This window comes from Solanum stenotomum, chromosome 4, assembly GCF_019186545.1.
Source record: "Solanum stenotomum isolate F172 chromosome 4, ASM1918654v1, whole genome shotgun sequence".
NCBI lineage: Eukaryota > Viridiplantae > Streptophyta > Magnoliopsida > Solanales > Solanaceae > Solanum > Solanum stenotomum.
Window position 1 is genome coordinate 1,043,632 of NC_064285.1, and position 11,917 is coordinate 1,055,548.

Genomic DNA, 11,917 nt, shown 5'->3' on the forward strand with positions numbered 1-11,917 from the left:
TAAAATATATACAATTTTATATAGAGAGACATAAATGGAAGGGAAAATAAATAAATATTGTCAAATGAAGAATTTTTCTGAAAGAAAATAATTGATATGATTTGCAAAATCTGTTTTGAAATGTTAACTTCCATTTTTATTTCATTTTCTCATTATTATATTTTTTGCTCAAGTAGTATTAATTAGACATTTTTAGAATCTTGGAATTTCCACTGGTTGATCTATGATTGATAATTAAGATGGAAATATATATAAGAAAATGGAGAAACATTAATCGTTTGTGATTAATGTTATGTATGGATTGTTTGATGTGGCTATTAATTAAGTGAAATAATAATTTTTTTAAAAATAAAGGTTTTGGTACAAAAGAAATGTTTCCAATTTCTCATATTTGATAGACTTAAATATTTTGTAAAATGTTTTCCAAATCCAACTCCTAATTCTCAATTCGAGACCCAACTCTCAAGTTCCGGATTGAGTCGGGGTCGGATCTCGAGTTAGAATTAGAGGTCGTATTTCGGGTCAAGTGTAGGGGTCGGGTCTCGGGTTTCGGCTCAGGTCTCGAATCAATTATCGGGGTTAATTTTCAGGTCAAAAACTATTTTGTAAAAAGTATTTTCTATTTTCTAGCAAAAAATAAAAAAATATTTTTGAAAAGATATTTTTCATTCACCAACCATACACTAGAAAATACTTTTCACTCACTAATTAAACATGAGAAAATAAGTTAAAAACCAACTTATTTTCTAAAAAGATATTTTCCTTCGTACCAATCACGCTCTTAATTTGAGCATATTTTTCTCTAATCCTTTCCAGTTTAAGATCATAATCAACAATTTAAAAACTAATATTGATAGTTAGTACTTGTTGTAAAAAAAGTATAATGTCACCTTAACACCCCCTTAGATATTAAACGATTCACTCTTGTAAGGATCTACTCAGAGTCAATCTTGAATTTTTTTTTTAAAATCCTCTTTTTTCGAATAGCTTAACGTTTATCTTGAATTTTTTTTTTAAAATCCTCTTTTTTCGAACAGCTTAACGTTTATAAAATTCCTCTTTTTAAAAAAAATAATCTTAACGTCCTTTTTGAGAGTCGTTCTGTGAAAGTGAATCATTCAACGGTGAAGTTTTCATAAAACAGAAGGCCTCACCCAAGGAGTGGCAGAACAGAGAAGGTACTAGAGGAGATAACATCTGTGTATCACTAAAAGCATGAGATTCGATTTCATTACCAAAAACAATGAAGGATAAAAGAGTCCGAGTCTTCTCAAACACTGCTAAACTGAAAATACACCACTCAAGAGGACAATGTAACCAAGAAAAAGGTCGAGATTAAGATGAATTATCGATCTTCAACAAAATTGTACTTCGAAATAAATATGTCCCAACTCAATACTTGATTGGAGCAATAACGGCAAGTTGAGGTCCAAGCTTCTCCTCGGCAGCTTTCTCAGCCTTCACTCTAAGTTTTGCCAACTGCTTTCTCCTCTCATATGCTACCTGAGCTCTCTCCTTCCTCTTGTTCTCGAGTTCCTGTTGTAGTCATGATTTCAAGGGAGAGAAGTAAGCAACTGTTTGAAACATATCCGCGTACTTTAAGCATATGTTATACACTATGATTGTCTCACTGTAAAATCTTACTAAAAACACGTCATGTTGCTAGACCGAATGAGTAAACTTACCTTGATAGTATCGTAATGGTTCCATCCAACCTCTGATGAAAGCTTGCCCAAGAGACAGTACTTGTGTCCTGCTTGGAGCCTCAATACCCTGATAACAAAATACGAAAGTGTCGGTGTTACAAGAACAATGATACTAAGAATTTAACTATATCTGCAGCTTCAACTCACTTTAGAGCATCGGGAATAACCATCCTCTTAATCTTGTCATATGGGGGTGGGACACCCTCGTAAACCTTCAAGCGGGCAAGTGCAGCTGCCCCACGCTTGGTCTTGTGGGGAATCATCCTAAGGTGAAATAAACAGACTTAATTAGGCAAAAACAGTTACATGGCAAGGATATGAAATAACTACCACAGCCATAACACTCATCAATCAAACAGGAAAACAGAAAGAGAATATGAGAGTGAGCAAAAGGCGTGTTGCAATTACAAATGATATGAAATAAACATTGCACCACCTAGACATGTATACATACTAAATGCAACACACCTTCAGTAAATGCTCATCCAGGTCCAATCCACAAGTTAAAACTCTTTATCAACATTTAAACAAATTTGTAAGGCCCTATCTACAAGTGTTACTTGACGAGTTTTGAAACTCGGCACCATGGAAATGGTAATAGCATAGTCATTAGCATTGAGTAAATGCTGGAAACCATATTAACAGCCCCCCTAAACAAAACTTGTTCTTCTTACAAGATTACCAAAACTACTTGCAGTGATTCCCAAAAACACTACTAGAGACTCAGCAACATTCTTCATACTGCCACAAGATAGCCCTTTTAAATTAGTTCAGTGCTACTACACTATTCATGTAAAAAATAGATCAACAGCTACAACAGCTATGCCATAATTCAAAACTAGTATGGATCAATAAGGCGAGCCCCCAACATATATTATGCTTCTTTAGACACCTGCTCCATTCCAATGAAAATCCACAGGACCTAGCTCAGTAGCTCTTGTCAGGCAGTATCTAACATAAACAATTTATACTTATTGAAATAGCACTATACACATAAAATGTATATATTATATATACAACTGCAACAGCTATGCCTTTATTCCAAACTAGCTGAATGAATGCATAAATATCTATTATGCTTCTTTCTGGCATCCCCAGCTTCACGCTTATAATCAAAATAGAGATGCTTCAACATTCCCCTAAAGTGTTCTTTCACCAAGAGCTTCATGCTAATGATAACAATCATTCCTTTTGACATAAATTCAACGTCCTCAAACACGAGGGATACTTCAACGTTCCTCAAAATGATATTTCCTAACAACCAGGTGTGCACAGTATCTACTATGCTTCGTTTTAGTACTAACAGGTTTATGCTAATCATCAAAATCACACCTTTTAACATAAATAAGGTTCTCGAACCTCGAACACAAGAGATACATCAACATTACCCTAAATTGTTCTTGCATAATAACTGAGTGAATGCACAGTATCTATTAAGCTTCTTTTTGGCACCAATAGCTTCACACTAATAATCAAATTCACACCTTTAACATAAATTCAACATTCTCAAATGCAACAGATAATTCAACATTACACTAACAATCGGTATCATACAAATCATTATAAAACTAAAAAAAAACACATACTTCAACAACTAATTTAAACCACAATCAACAAAAAAGGTAAACAAATCATACCCACGGATTGTACGCCAAAGGATCTTAGAAGGAGCACGAAAATGGATAGGACCATGAGAGGGCTTTGTATTCATTCTCTTACGAAGGAATCTAAGATACTTCATTTTCTGGCGAACAAGTCCACCGGAAAGGCAAATCTCTTCACATCTAACAACAACAACTCTCTGTCCATTGAGAAGCTCTTTCGCCAAAATTGAAGAAAGTCTTCCAAGCATATGGTGGCGAGCATCCACCACTATCCTCCTTGCGCTGATTCCTGAACCTGATACCATTTTCTCTCTCTCTCCTCTTTCTCTCTCTAACACACAGACACACAGTGCTCTGCTAACCCTAGGTTGCTGCTTGTGAAGAAATGGAGAAGAAGGCTAGGGTTTTTTGAGGGGATTTAAATGGGCCGTGAATGAGTTTTATGTGGTTTGGGTTTTTTTTGTTTATGGCCCATGGGTCATACAATTTCTTTGGTTTCTTATCCCGAGTTTGTTACCCGTTTTGGAGTCCGACTATATAAATTCACAATTGAGTAAAAAATATTTTCTAACGAAGACGACTCGAATATATAGGAAGGAATTCAAATCAATGACTCGTAATTTTATTTTTTTGATTTCTCATTTGGTGTTTGTTACCTGTTTTGGAATTCAACTATATATAAATTCACGTCATAAAGTCTCGTATTGAAAGATAAAGTGTTTTCTAACATAAATGATTCCGTAGTCGGGGTTTGAATCAATGAATTATAATTATTTTTTTGATTTCTCATTCAGTGATCGTGACCTGTGCTTTGGAACTCGATTATATTTAAATTTCCATATGAAAGACTCACATTGAAAAGTAGAACCCTCTCTAACCAACGACTCCGCAATTGGGGTTCGAATTAATGATTCATTACATTTTCTTTTTGATTTCTCATTTGGTGTATGGTATCCGCTTTAGAGCTCGACTATATTTAATTCACATCGGAAGGTCTTGTATTAAAAGGTGAAACACTTCCTATTATATATTAGTTAGATAATAATTTAAAAAACTATTCAACATCATTAAAAGTAACCCGGAATCAACTTAAAACTATCATATGAAACTTCATATTATACATTAACAAGATAGTGATATACAAACCACCCAATAATGTACCATATATATATATATATATATATACATACATACTCAATAATGAATTTAGCTAAATACCTAGGATAAATATTATTTTCAAAATTTGGTTTTTTTTTCTATTGATCCCATATTCCCATTACACATCACCTTTTTCTGGTCCATGCATTATGACAAAATAATCATCATCACTTGAATATGACATAACATTAAAATAAATGGATATATGTACACAAAATATTACTAGTTTATTTGAACAATAATTATGCCATAGTTTGAGTTGTTGTGTCTATATATTGATTGATTGATGAAATAACACTTAGAAATAGAGGGAATAAAGAAAAAGAAAAGGAGTTATGGGAGTTGATAATTTAGTGTTGAAAACATATGATGAAGTTTCTTTGCATAATAATCCTAAAGATTGTTGGGTTATCATAAATGCTAAGGTATGTATAGAAAAACTTTCAATATTTTATTCCTACCGTACACAAAGTATTTTGCGTTTATGTAAATTCTGAAAAAGAACAGTACTATCCTAATGCAAACATTAGTAACTAATTCAATGGTCCAAATTCATCATGACATGTATGTTACATGAATTTTCTCTTGGATCGAATGAGAACTAGCTAGATTCAATTTAATTATGTTTTTTTATGATCTCGAATTACATGTCTTATTGTATTTATGGAAGTCAACCCTGATCATGTTATAGATCAAAATTATGATATGATCATAGAATTTGTTTTTGACACAAATGTATATTCAGAAATTACATTAAAAAAAGTATTTTAATATATGCAGGCATACAATGTGACAAACTTCCTAAATGATCATCCTGGTGGTGAAGAAGTCTTGTTGGCAGCAGCAGGTACACCCAAGGAACCCCCCCCCCCCCACCCCTCTATATACATAAATAGCATTGTAAAAGTATACTGATTTTAATTATCAGTTATAGGAGAGCGCTAAGTATTCATATATTTTTAATCAAAAGTTTTGAAGTCAGATCTGAGTGTGGATTAATTTCCACCAACAAATCTTAGATTGTATAAAGCTCCTAATAGACACACAATAGTTTGGATTAAAAGTCCACAATGACCAACTTTCGTCTTTGTTCGTGATCAGTCAGTCTAACAGTCGAGCAAACTTATATCATTACGCTTACGAGCAAAAACTTAGCTTGAATCTACCTTCGCACACCTTCGTTACTTTTTGTGTTTGATAAAGGGTAATCCCCCTGGATTCACAATATGACATGTGTGTTTACGGAAATTCATATCATTAACTTTTCTCTACATTTTGTATATGTATTAAGAAATTTATTAAAATATTTTATTATAAACTCAGTTACTATCATACATATATTAATTCAAAGTCGGCTATATGAACTCATAAACTTCAAATTATGCGTCCGTCTAAGATTTCATATGGAGACTAATTTTTATAGGTAAGGATGCAAGTGAAGAGTTTGAAGAAGCAGGACATGGGAGTGCAGCAAGATTGATGCTAGATGAATTCTATGTGGGAGAAATTGATCCTTCTACAAAAATTAATGCCACTTTGGACACCACTTCATCAACAAATTTTCTTGAAAAGCATAAAAAAATTGATTATTATCAAGGCAAGTCATCCAGGAAAAATAATGTAAAACTTCTTCAATTTTTGGTGCCAATTGTAATCTTGTTGTTGGGAAGTACTTTATTTAAGTTCCTGTATTGAAAGTATAGGAAAAAAATTTTAAGTGTGTTTGGTATTTCACTTCCTATTTGTGTCATTTGATGAGTTGAAGGTTCATCAAAATAATTGATTCGTACGTTTTGAACAATCTTAATGTTATGAGGTTAATTTTTAAGGTTGAATCAAATTCAAGATTCATTTCTAAAAAAATTATAATATCTAAATTAACTTTAATCTCCATTCTTGATTTGTTTGATGTTAGATAGAGGAAATTAAAATCCTTTCCAAGTGGCCCCAAAACACAAAGTATGACAACAAGAGTCCCAAGAAATAATCACCATGATCATCACATGTGTAGAATGACCAATAACACTCTATGTGAAGAGGGGCCGAATTAATTAATGGACAATCATTTTTCCCCTTAGAAAACTACTTCATTCATCTCATACTATTTGTCGTATTTTTTCTTTTGTGTTTTACACAATTCTTGAAAAAAATATTAATTAGAAAAAGATTTTAATTATTTTTACCTTCAATATTTACTACATTGAGTTGTTTGTAGTTTTGAAGAACTAATCTTATCTTAAACTTTTAAAATTATATATAATTTTTTTTAAAAATCACCACAGATAATTTGGGACAACGAATATTTTAGAAAAATTGGAAGGTTAATATTCTCAATGAGGAAATAAAAACATTAATTGGTTATGACCAAATGCACACCTCACAACACAATCTAAAGTAGTATATACTCACTATATATATGCATGACAGCTCTTGTAAGAAGGCACATGTAATTAATTTGTGCATTATATTGGCATGTGTTGCAACAATTGCAAATTTCAAGAAAGTTGCACTTAAATGTGTCTATAAATGGAATATGTTCACATCATGAAAGAGATTCCTTTGGTAGTTAGCTTATCCACTGAAAATATAAACAATTTTACACCATTTTTGTAAAAATAATAATAATTGGGAGGGCAGGTGATGTGTGGGTGGAGTGGGTGGTGGGGGGCATCTCAACCAAACTCATAAATCAATAATAACAATTATATCTCAATATCAAATAAGTTGCTTATTTGTTGTTATCCAACTTTGAATAAAGGACAAAGGTTGTAGCAGATTGACAATTAACATAAAATTTGTTGTGATCCTAATGAAGCCCACAACCAAAATAATCTTAATTAAACATATCTTTTATAAATTTATCTTGATTCATGATTTAAGAAAATTAAGAGATTGATGATATTGATAGTGAGCATTATATTGAAGTAGAGTGGATGAAATAGAGTCTAGCCTTTGGGATATTTTGTGATAGGAATATGTTGACAAATTAAAGCTTAAAGGTAAAACAGAGTGTTGGTGATTAGACCTACTTTGTTGTATGGGGCATAATGTTGATCAGTCAAGAATATCAACGTACAAAAGATGAGCATAATAGATATGAGGATATGCAAATGGATGTGTCGACATACTAGGAGAGATATGATTAGGAATGAAGTCATAAGAAGCAAGACGAAAGTGACTTTCATAGCAGGCAAGATGAGGGAAGTGAGACTAGGATGATTTGAACATGTGAAGAAGATAGCAAGGACACACTAGTAAGGAGACATGAAAGGTTGGTTGTAGTAGAGGCTAGGAAAGGTAAAGGTAGGTCGAAGAAGAACCGAGGAAAAAAATAATTAGACAAAATATAATACAACTTAATAAATTAAAATGACCTTATATAGAAAGATAGCTAGGTAAAAAATTAACGTAAAAGACTAGCAGGTAAAGTTGAGTGTTGTCACACGAAGTGTAGAATAGGTGGGATCTAGCCTTCTCACCTCTTCTCCTTTTTAGCATTATTCTTTAGTTATCACATATATAGTTTCTTACTATTCGATGTATTAATATATGTTATTGCAATTGTTTTGTGTTTTGTTATTTTGTTTTCATATTATTTTTACAGTTTTGCGTTGAATACATATATTTTTTTATCAAGATTTTATCAGAAATAATCTCTCTACTCCAAAAAAAAATATATAAATATAATATACATATATCACTCTTTTTAAATTTCACTTATAAAATTACACTAAATACGATAACAAACTATTACAATTATTAGACAGGTGAATTTTTTTTACTAATTTTCTATTTTATAAGTGGAAGAAGACACTGGCTGACCTTAGTACTGTTCATAATGCACAAATCTCCACATTGTGACTTCATCTACAGTTAGCTTCCAAAGTCTTTTGTAGAAGTGGGCCCTTTACATAAAAACAACCAAAAATAGTTCTAAAATGTGAATTATTAATTTTAAAAGGGTGAAAATGTTTCACCTTATATTATTGAGTTTTAGCCTCAATAAATATTTAACAAGTTATTATTTTGATGGTTAAGAATAAATTTGTTGACCTATTTATCATACTTAGTTGCATGTTTGAATTTATTAAGGACTTAATCATACTTAGTTACAAGTTAATACGGTAAATCGTGTTGACTGTTGAGGATATAGTTAAATAATAGTATTATATTATGTATATTAGCTAGCAAATGTAAATATTTTTAGCCATGTTCTATCAAATGTGTAATTTTTTCTTTTTTTATATTGTTCCTATTTGATATTCGATATATTTGTATTAAAAATGTCGTGAATTTTTAAGGTTTAAACTCAAAATTTCTCATTAAATCTTAATCACTTGTAGACTTTGGAGTTCGATACACACTTTCAAATCCAATTGATCTCAATTTGTGTTTTTAAACTCTATTTTGAGGGAGTATTTTATATTAAAAATAAATTTATTTATAAAATTTTAATCAAGAATAAATTTTATTTTTATGGGGTGGGGGTGGGGGTGGGCGGGGTGTGGAGCAGTCAAAAGGCAAACTTATTGTGGGAGGCAATATCTTTTAACAAGAAAGAATCATTGGTTAACAATGCCCACTTAAGTATATGATGAAATAAATCACTTTTTAAGTGATATGTCCCAAATTTATAATCTACTGGGAATTGAAAATTCTCAATTTCACAAAATTAATAATGTTATTAAAGAAATTTTTCACATAATTGATGATGCCATTAAAGAAATAACATAAATCCACTACATCTTCCAACTATTCCCTCCCCCATCCCCCCCTNCCCCCCCCCACCCAACACATCATCCAATTGCTTTTTAATTAAAAGTGTATTTTTACTAAACTAATTTTGTTTGGCCATAGATTTCTCAAATAATATTTGGGGAAAAATTTGGCAAATAGTGTTTGTCCATATAATTTGTCATTATTTGACAAATATTTTTGGTAAATATCCCAAATTCTTAAATACTAGTTTTTTCTTGTATTTGGGCCAAATCTCATTATTTGGGATCTTTTGAAAATTGAAATTTTACACCAAACTTTTATTTTTTACAAAAACACCCTCCACAGTAATGTTTATGTTGTATTACATAATTTTTTACGTGAACACCAAAGTAGTGATGAAATATTCAGTGAATATGACGGTGATGATATGGTTATTGATGAAAATGATGAGCAATCGGGTCATGGTAGCAAAGTCATGTGCTTTGTCGCTATTTCACAATGTATGAAATGATGCTTGTTGCACTCACTCCAAACTATGCTCTAGTGTCATGGATACTACTTGTTATTTGTTGCAACGAACAATTGACTTGTAATACAAATTTATGGTTAGTTTTGATAGTTTTTAAATTTATGGGTATAAATCATATTTTTCTGAAAAAGTGAAATATATTTTCCAAATACTATGGCCAAATACATGGTGAAATTTCATCCAAATTTTTAACCAAATAATATTTACTAAGAATATTTAAAAATTTATGGCCAAACGCTAACTTAGTTTGTTTGGATTATTTTTCAACAAAGGTGAAAAGACAAGAAGCTGCCTAACTTTTTAACCTTATTTTCTTGGGATTAATGAAGAAAAAACACATTATGTGCCATTTGCTTATGAGGTCTATTACTTTTAGTCAAAAAAGTAAATTCCTTTAGCATTATTATAACTACAAACCACAAATTCAAATCGTGAAAATAGTTAGATTATCTATATTATACCTCTTAAATTGCGACTCTTCTCAAATCCTACGTGAACGTAAAATACTACTTATCAAAGCCTATGTAAACACGAAATGTTATATGCATTGAACTATTCAACTCGACTCAAATGAAGTATTCTGGAGCCAAAAGGACAAAACAAATTGTCAAAAATTCCAAAAGGGCACATCAAATTTTTTTAAAACCAAAAGGGCAAAATCGTTCCTGACGAAGCGATTTCCCTCTGACACAATGACAAAATCGCTGCTAGATTTTTTTTTTATTAAAAATCACTGCCATAGCAGCAATTTTAAATCAGAAATTTTTTTTCCTTACACATCGCTGCAGGGGTAGCGTTTTTCATGCTTAATGCTATTATTTTCAGGCCTATTGTTAATTATTAATAATATAAAAATGATAAACAAAACGGACAATATACTCAATAAAATTGTTGAAGCACGAGGAAAATTGAATTATATATCATAAATAATAATAAAAGAATATTAAATTTTACTGTTGTCGTACGATTTTCAGGAGCGATTTTCTTCTGACAAAAGTTGTCGTACATTAAAAAATATAAAAATCTCTGCCTTAGCAGCGATTTTCTCAAAAAAAAAAACTTTTTTTCTTCAAAATCGCTGCTATTTTCTCAAAAAAAAAAATATCTTTTTTTCTTGATTTTGGTTAAGAATTTAAAAAAAATGTTTTTTTAAAATTAAATTTAATATTCTTTTTTTATTATTTATGATATATAATTCAATTTTCCTCATGCTTCAACAATTTTATTGAGTATACTGTCCGTATTGTTTATCATTTTTATATTATTAATAATTAACAATAGACATGAAAATAATAGCACTAGGCATGAAAAACGCTGCCCCTGCATTGATGTGTAAGGGGAAAAAAAATTTGATTTAAAATCGCTGCTATGGTAGCGATTTTTAATAATAATAAAAAAATAGCAATGATTTTGTCATTGTGTCAAAGGGAAATCGCTTCGTCAGGAGCGATTTTGCCCTTTTGATTTTAAAAAAATTTGATATACCCTTTTAAAATTTTTGACAATTTTTTCCCCCTTTTGGCTCCGGACTCCTTTTTCCATAGTCTCTGAGAATTTTTGTAGAGTGGGGGCAAGAAACAGTATAACTCCAACTATCTTCAGTTTCCACAAAACACACACTGCTCCACTAAATATCATAAATTCTGCTAAAGCCTATCTCTTTTTTTATGTTTTTGGCTTGTGAACAAGATTTGCAAATCAATCATATAGAGGTGTTGTACCATTAATATAGAAAAAGTTAAACCAGATAGACATGAAAAGCAGGAAAACGAAAAAGAATCTTCCAACACATATCCACCAAACATAGAAGCAACCCCACCACATTCTCACTAACAGCTGAAAAAGGGCAAGGTTTCAATTAACACCAACAAGGACCTTATTATCCCCACATCAATGACAACAACCACTTGATTTTTTAATAATTGTGGTGTCTGAATCAGCTTGTGTGCACCTCGATTAATTCCACAAAATAACTTTGCCCACCAAAGGTAGAACAACATGATACTTCATAGTTCTCAACTCAGTTCATTGACCAGACTGTTGTGCACCTCGACTAGTTCTACAGAATATCTGTCACCTTCCACTAAGAACAAACACCAAATACTCCCTCCGTCCCTTTTTAGTTGTCCACTTTAGAAATGACACACAGATTAAGGCAACAATGATTAGCACAGTGAAGTTACAATTTTACCCTTATGACA

The 11,917-nt window shown here is 31.4% G+C and overlaps 2 protein-coding genes across 2 annotated transcripts; one reads left to right on the forward strand and one right to left on the reverse strand.

Annotated features, from left to right (window-relative positions):
* Window positions 1-1,202: 1,202 nt before the first annotated feature.
* Window positions 1,203-3,703, reverse strand: LOC125862988 (60S ribosomal protein L13a-4). Its single transcript, XM_049543126.1, has 4 exons — window positions 3,344-3,703; window positions 1,854-1,970; window positions 1,686-1,773; window positions 1,203-1,536 (listed from the first exon to the last, which is right to left on the reverse strand). Exons 1-4 carry the CDS (start codon window positions 3,613-3,615, stop codon window positions 1,393-1,395), a joined length of 621 nt encoding a protein of 206 aa, XP_049399083.1. The 5' UTR covers window positions 3,616-3,703; the 3' UTR covers window positions 1,203-1,392.
* A 1,049-nt stretch (window positions 3,704-4,752) lies between these two features.
* LOC125862616 (cytochrome b5-like) lies at window positions 4,753-6,272 on the forward strand. The gene is made up of 3 exons (XM_049542732.1): window positions 4,753-4,893; window positions 5,249-5,315; window positions 5,892-6,272. The coding sequence occupies exons 1-3, from the start codon at window positions 4,804-4,806 to the stop codon at window positions 6,161-6,163; spliced, it is 429 nt and encodes a 142-aa protein (XP_049398689.1). The 5' UTR covers window positions 4,753-4,803; the 3' UTR covers window positions 6,164-6,272.
* The last annotated feature ends 5,645 nt before the right edge of the window (window positions 6,273-11,917 follow it).